General features: G+C 39.5%; 1 protein-coding gene across 4 annotated transcripts in view; it reads left to right on the top strand.

Moving 5' to 3' along the window:
* The window catches only part of fbln2 (fibulin 2), a 73,571-nt gene extending 58,486 nt beyond the window's left edge, over positions 1-15,085 (top strand). For 3 of the 4 annotated variants that reach the window (XM_005452233.3, XM_019358563.2, XM_005452232.4), the window contains 7 exons: positions 2,209-2,352; positions 4,307-4,435; positions 5,503-5,628; positions 6,343-6,459; positions 7,217-7,345; positions 11,374-11,497; positions 13,381-15,085. In XM_005452233.3, the coding sequence (XP_005452290.1) occupies positions 2,209-2,352; positions 4,307-4,435; positions 5,503-5,628; positions 6,343-6,459; positions 7,217-7,345; positions 11,374-11,497; positions 13,381-13,741 (1,130 nt within the window). In that variant the 3' untranslated portion in view covers positions 13,742-15,085. Of the gene's footprint in view, positions 1-2,208; positions 2,353-4,306; positions 4,436-5,502; positions 5,629-6,342; positions 6,460-7,216; positions 7,346-7,754; positions 7,826-11,373; positions 11,498-13,380 lie in introns of those variants that run through there. The other variant, XR_266203.4, reaches the window with a different exon arrangement.
* Positions 15,086-21,938: the final 6,853 nt, after the last annotated feature.

Raw genomic sequence — 21,938 nt, 5'->3', positions numbered from 1 at the left:
GCACAACAATACGTTTGATCAGTCTATGTATAGTAAAGGCAGCAAGTCTGTGTACGTCATCTTTCTGACACAGTTTACACACATGATAAAACACAGTGGTCCATGAGTGGTAAAAGCTCTTACCTCTTTATGTGATTAGCTCACTTCTGTATCTGTTTGGTAGGAAGGCTACCCAAAAACTTATGGATTTGCATTTACCTCTTAATTATGATTCTTTCTTTCTTGTGAGTCTTGTGAGAGTAATGTAACAGAAGTGACATATTCTTCAGTTAGCATTAGGGTTGATGAAAGCACTGATGATGACTTAGCCCTCAGAGCGTTAAGCTGAGGCCACCTCTGGATTCAGGAATTTTTTAAAGGATTCTTTATCATAGCAAGATGTCGCGCTGTATCTGTGAAAAAGTATTTGACAACACTTCAGATTTTCTCTTGTTCAACACAAATCACTGTACTAACACAAAGATTAAACAAAATGTAATCCAATTTTCTTTAGATTATTTGCACTTTTCTCAGTACCGTGCAGGACAACTTCACTGCAAATGAGCTAAACATAATATTTACCTCTGGGTGCTCCTGATGTCATAAAACTGCCCCATGTACCTCGCTGATCTACAGCCAAAGCAGAGCAAGTAATCATCAGTGGTAATGACTCCCTGCAGATGACTGCACATACATCACAGATCTGTCACTGAGGGTGGGAGGATTCCTTTGGCCCTCGCTTTTTCAGTGTGTTTTGGAAATACTTGTTATTTGACTTATTCGTATCTGTTAAAGCTCTGTTTGCATTTGCACACTGATGCCTTACTGAGAACTGGCTCTATTCTTGATTCTGATGCTGTTACTTCAAAGCCAGACTCCTTAGTTGTGCTATGTTTCTGTTATTTTATCCATCAGATTTTCATCATTATTCATGCGTGATGTGTGTTTACTCATACACTGGTATCCTGACTTTAATTTTTTTTTTTGTTGAAGAATCCAATTTTTCTGTTTCATCATGTAGATCTTTTATCCTGATTACTGAAAGCTTTTGCAGGAATTGGTCTCACCTACATTTCTGAATGCTCGCCAACAACTGTAGGAAACTCCAGAGATTTTTATTATATCATGGAGAGCTTTAGTGGGGCCCTCACTAATTTTTAAGATTAGGAGAGTAAATAAGTTAGATGGATGGGACTATATATCGTGAACTAGAAGACACAGCAAAGCAGTGGTTTCTTAGCATATTTAGTGCATCCAAAGAGTAATCACTGTCCTCCACATTTTGTCATGTTACAGCTTTCTTCCAAAATGGATTAAATTCATTTTTCATGTCAAAATTCTACACACAATGCCTCATAATGACAAAATGAATAAAATAAAAAACATGTACATACACTGCTTTTGCTCCATACTTTGTTGAAGCACCTTTGCAGTAATTACAGCCTGAAGTGTTTTTGAGTATGGTCCTCCAAGCTTGGCACACCTATTTTTGGGCAGTTTCTTCCATTCTTCTTTGCAGAACCTCTCAAGCTCCATCACTGAAGGACATTCACATCCATTTTGGAAAAAGGCTGTAACATAACAAAATGTGGAACAAGTGGAGTGCTATGATTACTTTACAGATACACGGGACAATGGCCACATTTATTGAAGTTACCATTTAACAGTTACAGTTACCCATTTCAATATTACCACTTTGTTTTTCACCATCAGTAATAAATTCAATTCAATTCATTTTTATTTATATAATGCAATATCACACCAACAATCACCTGAAGGCCAAGGAAAGATAAAAATAAAGCCCCTCCGATAATAAAAATGTGTTTTGTTAAAATGACTGGGATAAGTTATTAATCTAATCTATTACTCTCTTCCACAGCATATCTTTTATCCCATCTTCCTTCTCTCACCCCAACCGGTCACAGCAGATGGCCCCGCCCCTCCCTGAGCCTGGTTCTGTCGGAGGTTTCTTCCTGTTAAAAGGGAGTTTTTCCTTCCCACTGTCGCCAAAGTGCTTGCTCATAGGGGGTCATATGATTGTTGGGTTTTTCTCTGTATGTATTATTGTAGGGTCTACCTTACAATATAAAGCACCTTGAGAAGACTGTTGTTGTGATTTGGTGCTGTATAAATAAAATTGAATTGAATTGAATTGAAGTAATCTTAAGCCTATCAGGATTGATCCTCCACACAGTCACAGCTTCATTCTTGGTCTTTTTGACTCTGCAGATATAAACGAGTGCAGCAGCCTGAGTGAGCCCTGCAGTTCAGGCTTTAACTGTATCAATACTGTTGGCTCCTATACGTGCCAGAAGAAGATTGTGATGTGTAGCCATGGTTACCACGCCAGCCCTGATGGAGCCAAGTGTGTTGGTGAGGTTTAGCACAACATGCACCACTCACACAGGAGGATAATGTTGTGGAAAGCTGTGAATGAAAGCACTGACTAACTTAAGCTGCGTAAGTTACAACAACGCCAATATTTTTCCCGCATAAGAAGTCTAACTCACTTGTGTAAAATACAGTAAATATTAGAAGTTCTTCTTATAGACGGCAAACCATCCACTTTGAATGTGAACCATGACTCTGATCGCAGAGGAAGTAACAGTCTGCCAGTTCAGTCAGCTGAGGAGGCTGTGAATGTTCACTGTCCTCCAAGTAAGACAAATGCAGCCACGAGCAGGTGAGAGGATGTGTGTGAGCTGGAAATTATGAGCCAAAAAGTAATGGAGGACTGCGTTACTGCAGTAGGTCCTAATCATAAAATGATGGCTTGATCCATATACTGACCTCTAACAGCTGATCGCAGAAAGCAGAGCACTTTATAAGGAATACTTCACTCTCTGTTCGTATAGAGAAGCACTGATCACACAGATATTCTCAGCTATGTGTTTGTCTTCTTTTTGATGTACAACTTAAGTAATGTCCCTATTTTTTCCTCCTGTCACATTACATACTTCTTGCTGTAGTGTACAGTGGTTAGGACCAACACTACCAGAACTGACTCAAACAATATGTGCAGTAGTTTCTTTAGTTTTGAGTAAGTAAGATAAGAAAACAGTCTTGCCACAAGGTCCGTGCCGTAGCTGCTCGTGACATTTTTGTCTTGCTACAGTGACGTACATCAGATAAAGTCTTTGTTAAATTTTTCTGACCAGATAAAAAGAAAGAAATCTTGTCTGGTCCTGTTTTTTTCATTGAGACAAAACTCTTTCTCTAGAACTTTGGGACCAAATTTAATCTGAAGTCTTGACTACTTTAGATAAACAATAGCTAACACATCTTTCTTAATGTATTTATTATTTAAATAATAATTCTATTTTTTCTATAGAATTTCTTTTGTTTTTGTATTTATTACACAATTATTTATTTGTTATATTTTTATATTGTTTGATTTAAATAAGTTGCATGAAGGGTTTCATTATTTTTCTCACAGTTATGCTGGTTTAATAATACTGTACTATAGCATTGTCGTGCTACTGTATACAGTACAGTACCAAAGTACTATCAGTTGTTGCTTTGGTACTCAAAACTGCTCAAAAGACAGACTCAAAATGAGAACAACTAAATTTTGTTCAGCTTACATGCAGTTCTTAAATGGTGTCACATTACGCTTCGTATAATTATATTCTTATAAATGACACAATGCAAGTACTGTGAGTGATTTGTTTGATCAAGATGTCGATGAGCAAGAGGAAATGTTGCCGCCAAGAGTGCATTTCCTGACCAGGGTCACAAAGAGTGCTGTATCAGAAACCTCCTTGTGACTTAACTTTGGTCGCAAGCAGATCGCATTCGTTGCCTATGTTGTATGTTGAAGACGCCGACTTGTCTGCAAACATTTGCCATTTACTCTACTATAGTAGTGATTCTGTATTGAATAGATCCAGTTTTAGCGCCCATCCTACTGGCCTGTCATCCTATTGTCCCTGCCAATTGAAATCTTCCTTCCTACTCATTCATTTTTCTGTCTTTACACTGCTCCCCCATATTTTTAAAAGTATAACACACAAATAAGGAAATGGACTAATTAAGCGTACTGTGCCCATTGTCTGAAACACTCACTGGTTCCCTAAACTAACCCTAAGTCAAGAAAATATTTATTTTGATACGCACTAACATTTATTTTCCAAAATAATGTAAAAATAAAAATCATTTTAAAAACATAAATAACAAAATAATAATACCAAGAGAGTGAGAACATCGAAGCATGTTCTTTTTGTACTGTCTGGCCCTGTAACAAGCCTTAGCTGTGTTTAAGTTACACCCACTCGGGTGCTCAGTGGGTCACTGTTGAAGTGCTTCATCTTTCTTTCTGCCTGCGTAGACACTGACGAGTGTCAGATGGAGACGCACCGCTGTGGAGCGGGCCAGATCTGTCACAACCTTCCCGGCAGCTACCGCTGTGACTGCCAGACAGGCTACCAGTATAACGCCTTACGCAAAGTCTGCACTGGTACGTATCACTGTGTCACGTCTGCAAAGTGAAGATGTTCAGACTGAAGGTTCACTTTATCGAGCACTTTATGAAACCGGAGAAGCTATGGGTGCAGACGTCGGCTCACTGAATCAGAGTTTTTCTGTTATGACATCAGATTTGACTAAATTGGGTTGGATAACACTTTCTAGAGTTTCAACCTATCACTTGTAAAAAATGCTTATTATCTGAGGATTTCAATTCTTTAAAGAAACATAAAGCATATTTATTCCTGATATTCTCATAATTCTCATAATTATTAACTGTCAGCAGATTAGACATGCAACCGTCCAGTCTCCAGGCAGATGTCAACGAGCAGGCTGAACAACAACAGCAAATGTCAGGCTTAAATGTTCTAAAGAGTACGAAAGCAGAGCTCAGCTGATATTTTACACACTGTAATTTTAAGAGAGCTGTGTATAAGCAAATCCCAATGAACTGAAGCGACGTTATAAAAAAGAATATGAGAGACTAATAAAGTGATGTAGAAAAGTTATTGTCTGTAAAAGATGGTTCTACAAGGTACTGAATCATGGGATGTACTTAGTTTTTTACTCACTGCTTCTGCATTTTTGCTCCATTTTTTGTTAAATAAATAATGACATGGTAAAATGAATGTGATTTTGAACTATATAACTGAAACTGAATTGATCTGAATTGAACTGAACAAATTGTGAAGAATTAGCCAATAATATTTAACATTGAGTGTTTATTTTAAGAAAGTCATATTTAACTGGGTTTTATTTATCAGGAAATTGGAGCGTATGCTGTAGTTACTTTCAATGTTGACGTAATATGTTATTTTTTTAGTTTTTTTGTCGCGTATTACATTTGTGTGTATTCATATTCATCAAAAGTCCCACACAATAGGTTTTTGGACAACACCTATTGTCCAAACCTTTAGCTTCTGAGGGGCAGCCAATCAGAAGAAAGCTGGCTTAAAAGAAGGATGGCCTTCAAGGGAAACTCATCGTGTATGTGTGCTGAGTCCTTGGTGGGCCTCAACACTATCTGCTGCCTAATAGCTCCTGTTTCTGTACTGACAGATGTAAATGAGTGCTGGCGCTATTCTGGCAGGCTGTGTGCCCAGAAGTGTGAAAACACCCCAGGCTCCTACCGCTGCTCATGCACAGCTGGCTTCTCCCTCGCATTCGACGGCAAGAACTGCGAAGGTAAACTAGACAGTTTGTTCCTCTGACATATTGAAAATTTAAATGCCACCATGTTTAGACAGACCGTCTTATTTTTCATGAAGAACTTAAATCAGAGAGGCGAGCCTCCAGGGACAACATCAGCATCAAAAGGCAAAAGCAGTCTTTGCACAGACTTTGGAGATTAAGTATATTGATGGGAAACTGTTTATGTGTCCTTTGTAAGTCACTGCTATCAATAAAGTTTCCGTTGGCATTTAATTTAGTCTCCATCTCTGGGATAAGAGTAATAATGATAGTGTCCTGGTTCAGGTGCTGTCAGTCGTCAGCATGCTGGAGATGTGATTGTGCTTCAGAGAGCAAAGCCGATCATGATTCACGTTATGTCCAGCTTGTCACAGACGTGACTGAAGGAACTTAATCCAGATGCAAATGTTTCTGTTCCAAAGGTGAAGCTTAGCATTCATTGAGGTTTATGAGATAAAAGCTTGTCTGAAGGATATCATTAGGTTTTGATTATCGCTTTTAAGATTGATTTTTTTCAAGTTACTTGTCTTAAAAAGTGTCTTGAATAAATGACTAGAGCAGCAAAGGTGTTTGGGGAGGCAGCAACATTACAACATATATATATACAAATATTTGTTTTTTCTGTCTAACTCCTAACATACAGCTTGCATAAATATTTACACATTTATGTCTAATTTCATGATTGTATGTTTTTGTTTCTGTGCTCAGATACAAATGAGTGTGAGCAAAACCCTTGTAGCCAGGAGTGTGCCAACATCTATGGCTCATATCAGTGCTATTGTCGCCCAGGCTACTACCTGAAAGATGATGGCCACACCTGTGAAGGTATTTTCTTCCAAGGTTGCCAGTGTGGTAGAAACACTTCAGAGAGATCGATAGAGACCTCAATACAATCCAGCATACTGCTCTATTCCTACAGTTTATATGATTTACAGTCAACACATTTAGACCCATCTAATTAGATACATGTGTGAAATTTAACAAATTCACAATTCAGACACTTATGATTTACTCAGTCAGAGAGTTGTGAACCTCAGCTGCATTTTACTCAAGTGTTTCTATTATCCCAAACCATACACAGACTGCACTTACATATATAATACACTATAGCTGCATTATAGTGGTTTACACAGTTGCTGGTTCAACTCCTGCTGAAGAAATGCATCCTTTTTGGGGTTGTGTCAGGAAAGCAAACAACAGAAAAACATGCTTCAAATGATGAATACATAGAACACCTTTAAAATTAGACTTTGAAACTGTTGTTCTCTTGCTGTTAGTTTGACAGTAGAGAAATCGGATGAGTGATGTATGAAATCAGACAGGGCAATCAATACCCAGGAACGGTTTTCTATAATTATGCAGAAAACAGAGGTAAATGTGTTGGTATAAATTTCCCATAAAAGGGGCTGATGTTCCAGCTCCAGAGAACTTCTCTGGATGCCAAGTTGTAGTTGATGTTCCACATAAGATATACACACACTCAATACACGAGATAAAGGTGAAAAGCCCCACTGCTTTTGAACCTTTCTTTCCTCACAGTTTAATCACAGTGACGAGACGTGCATGTGTGTGTTTTAAACAGATATTGACGAGTGCTCCCAGAGCATCGGGAACCTCTGTGCCTTCCAGTGTGTTAACACGGCAGGCAGCTATCAGTGTGCCTGTCCACCTCATGGATATGTCATGGCTGCCAACGGACGCACCTGCAAAGGTGAGGCTGATATATACAGTAACCATCTTCTTGGACTTGATGCAGGTTACATTTTTGTACTGTTTGACTGGAGCATTGAGAACCTTTCTGTCAATGCTGTTTTATGCATGTACTAACTTTCACATGTTTTAATAGGTAGACTTAAAATAAAAGTCAAAAAAATCTTGTTAAAATTGCAGTGGGTACACTTAGTGTGACAGGCTGTTAAAGAATAGATTGAGCAAATTGCAGCATCCATCCATCCATTTTCTGCTTATCCACAGTGCGAGAACTTGGGTACACCCTAACAGGTCACCTGTCTGTCGCAGGGCTAACACATAGAGATAGCCAATCATTCACACTCACATTAACACCTATGAGTTTCCCATTAACCTAACCCCACTAACTGCATGTCTTTGGACTGTGGAAGGAAGCTGGAGTACCTGAAGAGAACCCACGCAAACACGGGGAGAACGTGCAAGCTCCAGAAAGGCCCGGCCAGTAGGTGAAATCAAACTCTTCTCAGTGCTAACCACTGTGCCACCGTGCTGCCCTACGCAAACAGCAGCACACGGCCCTAAATCTGAATCTGGAAGAGAACATTTACTGCTCTACCTATGCATACCTATGGGCTTAATGAGTTTCTCCCTTTTCTACCTAATTTTCACTTAACTTATTCATCCTCAAATTCAAACTGCACTACTGTATAACTTTTGCTTGTATTGTATAGTCCAGGGGTAGGCAACCTTTCTGATGGCGAGTGCCATTTAAAATTTCCTCAGAAGTCAGTGTGCCATATGATTGCATTAGCAATAAATTTAATAACGCTCTATATTAACAGTTACACATTATATAGAACCACTTTATAGAATTATATTTGTTTGCAAATGTTGGCAGCTATCAGCGAATAGTTATCAGCTATTTTGAAACAAAAAAAAGACACTTTTTATCCATAACAAGAACTCCATAACGGCAAATGAACTGTACAACAGAAAATACAAATGCTATTTATGGTCTCCTCACAACAATGATAAGAAAAATAAACTGGGCCAATATGGTATGTTTGTTAATACAGAGACACACATGTTAATGTGATCTCTGGTCTCCCACTCAGAGACACAGGTCTCCGAGTGTCCAGCATTCAGACAGCTACCTGAGGACACTCATGTGAGAGAAAATCTGCTCACACAGATATGTAGAGCCAAATACTGTCAATAAGGCCTCTGCAATGTTCTGAAGACAGTTAAACTTGTCAGGTAGTGATGTCCAGCAGGTGAAAATGCAGCTCCATGAACATGCACAGCTGTAGATTCCAGCTGCTTCGATGTCGCATTAACTGGCATTAACTCAGCCAGTTAATGCGAGACAAATCTAGCTGCTCATTAAAGATTTCTGGTTTGATCAGAAAATAAAACATTGGTCCATACACCTGAAAGTCCCAAAAATGCATTGTGTCTCGAGTCTATGGATGCATTTTGACTAAAGACCGGCCCCCCAGATATTAAAGCCATAAAGCCTTTGAATGAAAACAAACGCTGTTGTGACAGTGATGTACACTGTCTTGTTGGTAAATGTATGATTTCTATTCATTTTACGTCAGATAAAAACTTTGGTTGTAAGCTTTAGATAATTATTTAATAACAGCCAGACATTTTAAATGAGAATAAGAAAGTATTTCTTTGTGCCCCCCTTTCCCTGTTAATGCCCTACCTGGCCCCCTGGCAAAACTTTGCTAGATCCGCCCCTGCACAGTTACCAGCTGTCAGCTACGTAGAAAAGGATCCTGGTATTATTTGTCTCTCAGAAACAGCTCATAACTTCCCTTCAACTCATCCATGTCACCTAAAAGGTAAACCTGTTTCTCCATCACCTGTTCAGCTCTGATGATTCAGTAAGGACATCTCCTGGTTTCATCTTCATGTTTCCCTCTCACCAGATATACAAACCGATATCATGACCAGCAGTTTTTACACTGTGGCTCCAGCAAACATCAGCTGATACTAGAAATTAATATTAAATACATTCTAACAACAGCTGACCAAGCTTAAACGTGCTGCTGTTGTTTAGTGCGACATCCGGCGGTTTCCTCTTTCTGACGCAAAGTGAGCGATAAATAAACAAGAGAGAAAAGCCGATCAGCTGATCATTGATCAGTTTCATGATTGAAGTAGCAACAGGAGAGAGAGGGGAGAGAATGAGAGGAGAAGATGATGCAGCTGTGCAGCAAAGACACAATAACTCCAGCTTTGTGTCTTTTTCCATCCTGGCTGAAGTACAGGACAAACTGTGTTCCTTCTCAGCTCAACACAAAACGCGTAATAATTTCTCTGAATGCAGGACGATTCCGTTTGTACAGGACGGTTGGCAACTCTACTAACTAACCTTATGAATAAAATAAAGTTCACTATCAATAAAATCATAGCACCCGCCCAGCTGTATATAAACTCCGTCATGCTAGCTAGTACGCAGTACGAGTTATTGTAACTGACTGTAAAAAGTCAGCATAACAAAAATAAACTGCACCTAAACTTGGTTTATATCTGACCCAGATAGACTGCAGGTCATTAACTTCTTACCTGAAGTTCAGTTCACCTGACGCTCCGACCGGCGGCTGCCTCGGGTCTCTCCGACTCCTGCCTCCCCTTCCCTCATCCACCTGCTGGCCTCCACCACTTGTTAATTTTACTGAATCTGTGGAAGCTCCGCCATAGCCACCACCAAGCAACTGAGTTATTTTTACACACCGACCAGCGTCTGGCCAAACCACCACCACCAAAAAAAAAAAAATTATCGGGCCACCGAGCAAATGCCCTTATGCCCGATGGCCAGTCCAGCTATGGTCGTGCGTGCCATCTGTTAACCCTTCGCGTGCCAACGGTGGCACGCGTGCCTAGGGTTGCCGACCCCTGGTATAGTCCTTATTAACTACTATTGTTTGACAAGTGTAACAATGGTTCAATTTTGCTGTTAGACATTTATGGAAATTTGCTTTCTTACCAAGTTAATGGAATTTTTGTTACTCTTATGGAATTTTGACAGCAAACCTAACTCAAAGTTTTCCCACTTTATGATTACATACACAGTGCCAGGGGATGCAAATTTGCATCCCAATCATCATCAGTGATAGATGACAAGAATGTTTTATGTCATAAACATGTTTAGTCTCTGTTGAGATAACATGCATGTCTCACTGCATTGTTTTCATTTTGTAGAAAAACCAAATCTATTCCATGATTGGTTTTAGTCATTGTAGTCTAAACAGTGTATGCTCAACATCACCGTGCTGCAACTGACTGAAGTTGACTGAGGTTGGGCTGTTGAAGCAGATTTGCAACTGAGCAACTGTGATCATTTTTGGTGGAAATGGGACTGGACAGGGTGCTCCAACCTGCACTTGTACCAACACCCAACCATGCAGCTGTTCCAGTAGGACAATGCGCACCCACACAGTTTCAGAGTAGTGCAGGTCATTCTGGATAATGAGCATATCCAGACACTTTGCATTTAGACTGGGTCTGTCTCCTATTGAGGTTTCTTGGACAGGTTCATCAGAGGTAGTCACAACCACTGACCATTGCACAGCACAGCATCATTCAGATTGGGTCACAAAAGTCTATCAGAGGAGTTTCTCTCCCTGACAGTGACGCTACCAGCAATCAGAAATGGGGGAAAAGATTACTGTTCCCATGTTTTCTGTGGATGACAACAGTATGATATGGTGTAACGCAAGGGTGTCCAACTCCAGGCCTCAGGTCCTGCAGGTTTTCGATATGTCCTTGATCCAACAACCTCCTCAACATGTCCTGAAGTTCTCCTGAGGCCTGGTAATGAACTAATCATTTGATTCAGGTGTGTGGACCCAGGGTGATATCTAAAACCTGCAGGACACCGGCCCTTGAGGCCTGGAGTTGGACACCCCTGGTGTCAAGCTTAGAAAACAGCACATAAGTGAAGCCTGCGTTAATTGTCTCAGATCTGAAGGTGAATAATTTAGTGTCAAAGCACAAAATGATGATATTTATTAGATTTATTATTGGCTCTTTTTCCAGATATTGATGAGTGTACAGCTGGCACCCACAACTGCTCCACTAGGCAGACCTGCTACAACCTTCAGGGAGGCTTCAGGTGTCTCTCCTTTGATTGCCCTCAACACTACAAGAAAGTGTCAAACACGTGAGTCAAATTTATATTTTCTCCCCTGTTAAAGTTTTACGCTTTTGGCTCAGAGTCAGATTTTTACTACATCAGAGTATGCAGAGGTTAAGGCTCATTAGAACGTCTGGGTATTATAAGTTTCCGTATTTGAGTTATCTTTGTAAACAGGTCCAATAAAATTTGTTTTTGTAGTCTCCAGCTGCATTGGACTATATCTGTGTATATATGGTTTCTGTCCAGATCCTCTCAGGCTGTGAAACATTATACATCGATGTGCCCACAGCGCAGTGTTCTGCACAGAAGGGCCTTGTTAGCTGTGAGCTTGTTTAACTGAACATGATTCCCATCCGCTGTGTGAAGAAGTCAGATGGCTTTGATCAGCTCGGTGCTTCCCAGAGCCGTCTCTGCAGCTCTCCCTGCTCTACGCTCCACTGAACAGCAACACCACACACACACACACACACACACACACACACACACACACACTCCCCTGTCAGCCCACAAGAGACGTCTTATCAGTGTTACCTAGAGACACCTTATTACCCTCAGTGTGACATCTCTTGGCTCCCCATGGAGAGACATCTTTCATTCATGAGCAGACTTGGCAGTCACGGACAGACAGCTGAGATTAAAATGTGTCTTGGTCTTCCCGTATTAGGTTCCTAGGCACTCTTGTCTTGATGTGAGTTGTGCAAATATTACGGTGCACTACAACAAGGATAACTCCAGGCTGTAAATTCGGATGTGTGATGGATAAACAGTCACAGAGCTTCAGATTGCACTGTGGGAAAGACCCACAAACTCAAAAGGTTTCTGCTTTCCACTGGCATCCACAGTCTTCATCTATGTTATTATGGAATCCTTGCAGCAGGGGGCAGTGATGTGAAAGAGCAGTGCTGCTACATGCTATCTCTTTTCAATAGCACTCCAGGAGCAATGGAAAAATCACATGTGCTTTAAGAAGTAAATGATTTTGCGTCACGCTGCAGCTCGGTTCACAATGTTCAGGGAGTGTAGAGAGGTCAAATGCACTGCAGCAAACGCAGAAGAAGAAAAATGCTGCATAAACACAACAGAAGTTGAAAAAGAGACAAGGGAAGAAGACGGAAATGCTGCAAAAGCTCTCACAAAACACCCCACACAACACAGGAGCTGAGAGATTTTCACGATACAGAGAGGGAGATGCTACAACGGCCTGAAAAGCACCAGGATAAATGGTGATGTGCCTGTGGTGACATCACACGATACACAGTGGCCACTTTTCTATAGCTAAGGTCCAAAACAACAGAAGTGTTTTTGAGGTGATGGAACAGCTGCAGACGTGGCAAGCTGACAGTAAACAGCTCATAGCAAACATATATCTACAGTAATATATGAATCATGTAGTTAAAGGACAGTGGGATCCCTCATATGGCTTGTGTCACTTTCCCAGGTGGTCCATCACGTTATTGCCTCCCCAAAAACATGGCTGTTGTCTTTTGTGACATTTGTTTTTTTTCTACTTCCATTGTTCTCTTCAAATTCTGCTGTGTTTTATTTGCTCTTATAGTATTTTCATATTTGCTGGTGTTTTCTTACATTGATTTTCACTTCTATGGGCCCCCACATTCTTGAAAGCCCAGAGGCTGCTGTAGCTTACTGACATGGTCTGTGATGATAAACAAGGAACCATCAGTAGACATGGCATCTCTTCCTTACGCATCCTATATCCCTTTTCCACCCTTGCACAGATGATGCCTTATCTAGAATTGGTTCTATAGGATCTGTTCTATCTATTTGATACCAGTTCACAAAAGTAATGTCAAGACACTTTGTGTGTTGAGTGTTCAGTGAGCAGCACAGTGTCCAAACATTGTTTTCCTGACGTCTTTTTCTCACCATCTTCCCTGACTTATTTACAGACGCTGTGAGCGGATCAACTGTCCCGCCAGTTCCTTAGACTGTAAGAACTCTCCCTTGTGGATCACTTACTACCAGCTCACGTATGAGACCAACATCATCATTCCAGCTCAGATCTTCCGAATCGGCCCTAACCCGGCCTACTCTGGAGATCATATTGTCATTAGCATCACAAAGGGGAATGAAGAGGGCTACTTCAGCACACGCAAGCTGAACAGCTTCACAGGTGCCGTCTACCTGCAGAGAAAGGTCCGCGAGCCCAAAGACTTCCTGATAGATGTGGAAATGAAGCTGCTGAGGCAAGGGACGTTCACTTCATTCTTGGCCAAGATTCACGTCTTCATAACACCCAGCACTATGTAATACCAAAGAGACAGACACAGAGACTAGACATTTCATATGGTGCTAAACATTTTTGCCGTTTAGATTTTTGTAATGCTTCTAAAGGTTAAAGCATGATTTAGGAATCTTGTAGAATATTGCCAAAGATTGAATTATTCCTATCATGGCAGGCTTTCTGCTATGTTTCCTTGAAAGTAATGTTTCTTGAAAAACCTTGTATGTTTACGTATGTATTTTTCAGCTTCACTCTAGCAAACATAATTTAGCTTTTATACACTCGCACTATTAGTGTCTGTTCAACTGTGTGTATAGACTGGGGCTGGTCTGGGTTATTGGTTTATTCCCTCATTACCCTTTTGGTGATGTTTCGCACCTTTGGCTGGCTTTAAGATACAACTGTAAGATTGTGTTGTTTTTTCCTCCCACTTCACTGATATGTCAACACAGGAGCTGAGAGATTTTGACATTACAGAGAGGGAGATGCTACAACGGCCTGAAAAGCACCAGGACAAATGATGATGTGCCTGTGGTGACATCACACAGTGGCCACTTTTCTATAGCTCAGGTCCAAAACTGACAAAATGAATATGTGAGAACAAATGGTCTCAGAAGTCTAAGAAGCAGTATAAATCTTTCAATTTTAACCTTTATTTGTGTAGATTAAAAAAAATCTTTCAATAATTTTACCAAAAAAAATCAAATAAAGGATATTTATTTTAGTATCATATGCTTATTTCACTTGGTATTTTTTGTGATTTGGCATATTTCACATGTAAATGATAAACGTTAGTGACATATCCACAGAGCTGGGCAACACAAAGGGGAAATGAAGCGTTTCTCCAATTTAAAAAAAAAAGAAAGAAAAAAGTTTATCTTCTCCCATCTCAAAATATACTAAAAGCAAAACTACATAAATTAATGTAATCATTTTTTTCCTCATTATTATTTTGCCCGTTTTGGACCTCCATATCGTTGCATGATTTTTGATTTGGTCAAACATTTGGTGTATATTATTTGTGAATATGTGATCTAATCAAATGAGTTCAAAACACACAAAAAAGTAGTGATGATGTCATTCTAGCACTGACAGTATTATTATAGGGGAGGTTACATTTTATTGTTTCATGTTATACTCTTTAGTTTGTAACCAGATGCATCTTTTTTATTTGACTGTGTAATTATCTCAGGGTAAAAATCACATTCTCTTTTACACACTAAACAATTTCCTGTGTGGTGTGCAGGAATGACTCAGCCTGCTGCGTTAACTGCAGGCTGGCCTCACACAGCATGTACGTTTGTATCTGTGAACTGACTGATGATCAAACCGTTGTCGTTTGCTCAATAAAAGGGCACAGTGTCAGAGTGCGTTTGTCCACGTCAGTAACATCGTCACATGTTGGACGGCTGGTTCCTCAGTCAACAGTGATCCCACATCCCCATCTACTGGTGTCAGAAGGTCCCACTATTAATACACTTATGAAGTAATTTAGATATTATGAAGAAAAACAGCTGTGCCACACACATTGGGCACTTCTTATCTGAAATGTTTTTATCACCTCTTCCGCTGCTCCACAAGGAACATGTTGTCTGTGTTCCACCCTGTGGTATTCCCACCCGGAAAGTGTGCGCTCCAGCCTATTAATACATTCCAATAGATGACAATTCAACTGGAAACTAGAGGGTGGTGTCACTGTAAAAACCAAACACCACAGTTTGGCTGATAGGAGGTTTTACTGAATAATAACACTGATATTTTAAGACTGCAATTACTGGGTGTGAAATCACCCAACATAAAATGTCAGAAGAGCTTTTTACCGAATCCTAGAATAAATTATTCTAAAGGATGATGGCGATCTTTTTTTTTTAACATAATTCAATAATAACAATAAAAACTAAACACAGTATATACATGTGTTGTTTTGCGAACACTTGAGAACAGCAGAAGGTACTGGCAAATTATACTCAAACATAAAAACCCTCTCTCTGATCTCTGAGTCCTTGTTGTGCTTGTGTTCAATTTTTATGCCGGTACTATGCAGTAAGAATTCATAGGCTGTGAAAACAAAATGAAGAGGCCCAACATTTCCTCTGAATTTGAATCCAACTCAAAGTGACTTTATTTTCTATAAAGTCTGTTTAGTCTGACTTACTCTAAAACAACTAAAGGAGCTTTTAGATTTTCTTGGTACTTGAAATATTCTCAGGTCGATGTGTCTATTATGGTTCTGAGCTCAAGTTAACACTTTTCATAGCAAAGATTCACAGAAATAAAGAGTCACTTCAAATAGTGTATAGCAATACAAGCACAGGTCCCTCCAGCTTACAATTTCCAGAAAAACAAACAAACCAATTCTTCTTACCTGCTTCCTTTGACATATGCCGTCCTTGTTGCAGTAATGAAAACTGGAGCACCCAGCAGCCCACACAGACGTTCCTCTTCTACTGCTGCTGTTTAGTGTACAGACTGATTTGGGGTGTGAATTCATATTTCCTATTCAAAAACACAGTACAGGCTGGAAGCTTTATAAAATATTAGGGTCTCGTCAATATTATAGCATATGTAGTGCATTTTATTTGTAACTGTATTCCTACTACTGCTAGTCTCAGTAGTCTGTTGGTCAGCATGTCCTCTACTGTGCTCTCTCAGTTGTAAGTTTCTGTGGTTAATGCCCGGTTGTCTGTTTTACAAATTTCAAAATGAATACACAAACAAAAATAATGTAGAAACAGAATTTAGATTAAACCTCCCTGAATATATCCTTCCAAATTAAAGCCTTTAATAGGCCTACGAGCATAGTGAAGAATCAGTGCATCCCTGTGGTTTGTGTGACTAGATGATACAAAGCTTGTTTAGGAAACTGCTCAGCCAGTAGAGCAGTGATACTGGTGTGCCCTGGGTGGCCTCTTTCCTCTCTGCTGAAGCCCGAACACATCCGGCTATTGAGGCGTCGTCCCACACATGTGGGGGTGTGACTTCTGATTATCTGTCTCAGCTTCAAAGGGTTATCAAGACAGCTAAAAATATGTGGCCAGGACCCACCTTCTTACTGCAACGTGAGAACAACCAGATCTCCACACATAAAGTTGCGGTTGTGTTGATGAGTCAACCACAGTACTTTCACCCATGAGGCTGGGGTTTGTGTGACGTGTGAAACCAAAGGAAAACATAATTTATAATTGTAGTTTTTCATCACACTATGGTTTCAATTAGATAAACATTATAGTTTCCATTAAAACTGATTTTCACAGTGTTAACTGTGTATTAAAAAGCCTTTGTGACCTGTGGTTCTGGTAAATCTCTGGAGGCCACTTGTTATCTTTTTCCCTGAGCTACAGAGCTGTGACATCACAAAAACAGCTTGGTGATTTCCAGCAATGGTATATGGGCCTGACTGGTTATGATGCTGGAACATCAGGTCCTTCCAGTGGGATCAGACACAAAGCTGTTAGCAGCAGTTTCTATTTAACGGAGGTTCCCATTAAATCGAGGAAGTTATGAGCTGGAGATCAAACTTATTTCCAGTCATGGTTTGTAACACTAGCCAGTAGGTACTCACTGCTCCTTAACGGAGGTAACCCAGCTATTTGGTCCCAGCTTTGATCTCGTCAAAGGGTTAGGAGCTAAATTTCTTCAAAGTGAACCACAACACAGCAAAAAATGCTGTTTGTTCAGTATTCAACTGTGTCTGCTAGATTTATGTTTAGTTGTGTTTGCTGCCTTTTCTGTGACTTCTCCATTCGGCTGCAGCTTTTAAATATTATTCTGTTACATTACTGTATAAGAAATACACAAGTGTTATATAAAAATATTGCTAACTTATCAGGAATAATGATTGAGTGATTAACTGGTAGTTTTAACTTAATGTGCTCTATCTGAAGATGTTTTTGTCCTCACTTGAAAAACAGAGATTCATGTATCCAAGTGTAAAGCGTGTGATTAGACAGCAACCACAAACTTGGAATACATGAACACATTCAATTTAATCCATAACTACCAAACTGCACCCTCCTGGTTACGGTACAAGCCTGTGTATGGGTCATAATGGTTATATTACAGCAGGTGTTGGTTTAGCATACTGCCTGAAACACTTGAGTGTGCAGTTTGGGTTAATTTAACTGCCCCTGAGACTGAAGCTAGATGAGGTTTCTGTATTTCCAGAAAGAACACTTCCTCTGCTTCATCCTCTTTACATCTCAATGAAAGATCAAAGTCAGTGAGCTGGCCTCGTCACTGATCAGCTTCTGAAACGCTCGCTGATGTGCTTTTATTCATCTTTTAGTGATGTGCTGCTCTACAGGTGGTTTCAATAAAAGTGAACATTGATATTCAAATATAAAGTCCTCTATATTGAAATTAGGCAAATAAACTTCTATTTTATCTATAAATATATAAAAAATATTTATTCAAAAATAAATCAAACAAAAAGTGGCAGAGCATCACTCTACACCTCTGGCTCCAACACTTCAGCCAGGTGGAGCTCCAGGATCTTTACTTGGCCCAGTTTGTCCCTTTAATACCAGCCTAGAATTGTTAATAACTTCATAACAACAACATGACAACCTTTCTGATTATTGTTGCAGACCATGCATCTAATAATGTTTTGAGTGGGTGTATAATGTATATAAGTGTTTAATAGTAATTTTTATTTAATAAAATGTGCATCTTAACATGTTAATTAAAGCACAGATTGAAGCTGTCTTGTTGCTAATTCTTCCTCCTCTGTCCGTTTTTGTCCTTTATTAGTTTAAACTACAGCTTTTTTTTGTATGTGTACATTTGTGACATTTATTGTTGGTTATATTTGCCACTTAACCTGTAAATCCTATATTTCACTTTGTTAACCAAATCTGATGTGCCATTACAGTCTCTCCAAATTGTTAGAATGACATTTCTTTACATTTTCTTTCATATGAATTTTGGAATTTTAGAAAACTGTGTAGTGAGCTGTAGGTGGACAACAGAGGGCAGCAGACTGCATCAATCTGTCAGCATGCAGCTGAAAGAATGTTCACTTGCACAATATGCTTGCATAACTTGTCTGTGCATCAGCACATCAAATGCATACCTACATTTTCCATTCCAGCACATGTTAGCACAAACACATTCCCATTCTTCTCACAGGGGCTTCCTCACTGCACAACCACGCCAGTGATTCCATTTAACTGCTGTGCTCAGTCCTACTCCCAGTCATCATGTGAGCTATCAGTGGGCGGTTATCATGTGTGAAATCTTGAGTAAGCTTTTCCATAGATAGATGTGATGCATTTCTTCCAAAGCAGAGAACTCCATCTATGACAACTCTGCCAGGCCAGGCTTCCTTGAGGGAACCAGTTAAATGATGCCTTTGATTGGCCAATTATACACCATTTATCTTCTTTAGCTAATCATAGAGAAAATAATGTTCTCCTTATCACGCTGTGCCAGTGTGTGTGAGGCCTGTGTGTGCCGCATAAAACCCACTGAGAAACCAGTAAGATCCTCCTTTTGTCTACCACGTGCCCTGCCTTGTCTGCATATCCACAATTAGTCACTTATCAGAGCCTTCTTGACTTTAATGTGTTTTGGAATATTTCTTGCGACAGGCTGCATCGCATTTGGTCGTAAATGCAATAATAAAGATATGCTGTTTCAAGGGTTATAGTATTTTTCTTGGAAAGGCTCCTTATAGAGAATTCCACATCACTTTTACCATAATTGCTCCCATGGCTCTCCTTAATTGTATGGTAGATGTGGAAAGGTACACAAATTAGAAATAAAATTGTATGAAAAAAAATAGCAGGAAAGATAAAATAAAACAAACACCAGTGTGCATGATGTGGAGTATTCAGCGGTGGTATTCAGTATTTTTTCTTTTTCTTTTTTAAATACTCATTAAGTCTGAAGCAAAAAACGAACTGAAAAAGGAAAATTTAACTAAGACTGAGTGACTCTAAACAGAAAGTGATACATTTTTGGATGAACTGACACTGAAGAGAAGCATTATATTGAGAAGCATTGTTAATGTTCTTTAAAATTTACCTCTGGTCATACTGTCAATTTCATACTGCCACATAAATAACAGGTCTATAAGATAAGATAAGATAAACCTTTATTAGGTATAATTTCTTTGGTCAAGTTAAGTAAAATTAAGAAAAACACAATAGAATATGATAAGATAAAACAGAATAACATACTGTACAAAACAGAATAAAGTGGTTTGTTATAGTAGGAAAAATTGCACTTGGTACTAAGCAAAAGGCCAAATTAGGAATTTCTAGATGTTTAAATGAGATGAGACCAAGTTCTTAATAAATCTTTTACTAAGAACACTAAAGGACAACAACCCTTTTGCTCATTTCTACAAGTAGCTCCTTCCACCCCGTTCTTAAACATGATTACAGCAAATGTCCTCAACACAATACACCGTAATTTTTAATTGATGCAGCAGCACCTACTAGTGGCAGTATTTAATATAACAGCAGGAAAAGAGAACGTCAGGTGGATGTTGGGGCGAATCTGTGGGTCAGGAAAACTCTGCATTGTTCTCCATTAACCACGCCCTCAGCATATCCCATATAAGAACTTGATAGTTTTCATATTTACTGACAATTTAATGGCAATAAATTAAGACTTTTTTAATATATTCAGTCAAAAACATTACCTCATGTGTATTAAGTCTCCATCAGAAAGCTGTTTTTTGGTCCTCATTGAATTACCTATAATGTTGTGTTGATCTGAAATCACCGACTTTTTGTGGTGGAGGGGTTTGTACAGGGTTTGTGCACCCACACGATCCCAGAAGCTATGCTGAACCTGAGTTGGAACTGGAACCGGTGAAGGAAAGCACCTAGTTTGGACATTGGTTGGGCACAGCCTGAAAGCACTATATGGTCCCAATCTCCAGTAAGCACACCAATCAGAGGGTCCATAACAATTCAGTGCTTTGGTGGTTGAACAGGAGTCAAGGTTGGAGACGAATACAGGATACAGGATACGAATACAGGAGTATGGAACATCGCTTTTCTGTTTGGAGTAAGGCCTAAGCTAATGCAGGGCTTCAGTGCTCATATCGGCAATGGCAGTATGACCTGGAGGGGTGTGACTGGCACTAACATCCTGCCCAATCTAAAGTTGAGCAGTGTTTTCTCATTGGACTGTGCTATCCATTTTTTTTCCATCACAAACCCCATGTTTGAACATGACTATCCACATCTGCCCTTAGTACCTGAATGCCCTAGGTTACAGTTCATAAGCTGGAGGGGAAATATTGTATCACTAATTTAGGAAATGTTCATTTAGCCTGGAAAAGGATTACAAAGGATCCATTGTATATTCTTGTATATTCTTCCTGTAGCCAGTATCATTGGATAAGCATAAATTCTCACTGCTATGCAGATGATTCCCAGCTCTATCTTTCAATAAAGCTAGATGACACACATTTATTAGTAAAAATGCAGGAATGTCTTAAAGACATAATGACACGATAATGTCACAAGTTCGGTGCGTTTACTTACAGTGATCACTAACAATGTGTTATATACGAAAGAGAGAATGGGGCTCCAGGGGTCCGATGGAACAAATGTCCAAATCTCTTCAGCTTAAAACACTCAAGCAGGCTCACCAAAATCCAGGAAGGGAATCCCGGGAAGGTCTTGTATAAAGGGAAATGCCAGAGATTAATAAGAAGTGTGATTCAGTGCAGTTAGGTCTATTAACACATAGTGAGTGAGAAAGGTGACTGAAGAAGAAATACTCAATCCATCATGGGAATCCCCCAGCAGCCTACACCTATTGCAGCATAACTAAGGGAGGATTCAGGGTCACCTGATCCAGCCCTAACTATATTCTTTAGCAAAAAGGAAAGGGTGGCCTTTTTTTAGCTCCAAAGAGGAAGGAAATCACAAAAAATGTTCAATGGAAAGATTCTTTTTCCCTCCATTCTCTGGAGGATATAGTAAAGTTGCTTTTCCATGCATTACAGATTTTCTGCTTTCCTTCTGCAGTGGATCGCTCACTGCACATGTAGGTTTTCATGTACCTTCACTTGAGTAACCAAGGACTAAAGTACTGTATGTTTCAGTGAAAAGTGTTTCCTAAACAAGGAAATTACTTTCTGAAAATTACAGAGCTTTTAAAAAAAAAGTATGGTAGTGTTTCTTTGTTTTGTTTTTTTCATTGTTTTTTATACATTCCACTTTGCAGGCTTTTTTAAATCAATTTCTATAAAGGGAGACATGA

This window comes from Oreochromis niloticus, linkage group LG5, assembly GCF_001858045.2.
Source record: "Oreochromis niloticus isolate F11D_XX linkage group LG5, O_niloticus_UMD_NMBU, whole genome shotgun sequence".
NCBI classification, from domain to species: Eukaryota; Metazoa; Chordata; class Actinopteri; order Cichliformes; family Cichlidae; genus Oreochromis; species Oreochromis niloticus.
Note: the sequence above shows the minus strand (reverse complement) of the source record. Positions and strands in the feature narration are given on the sequence as shown.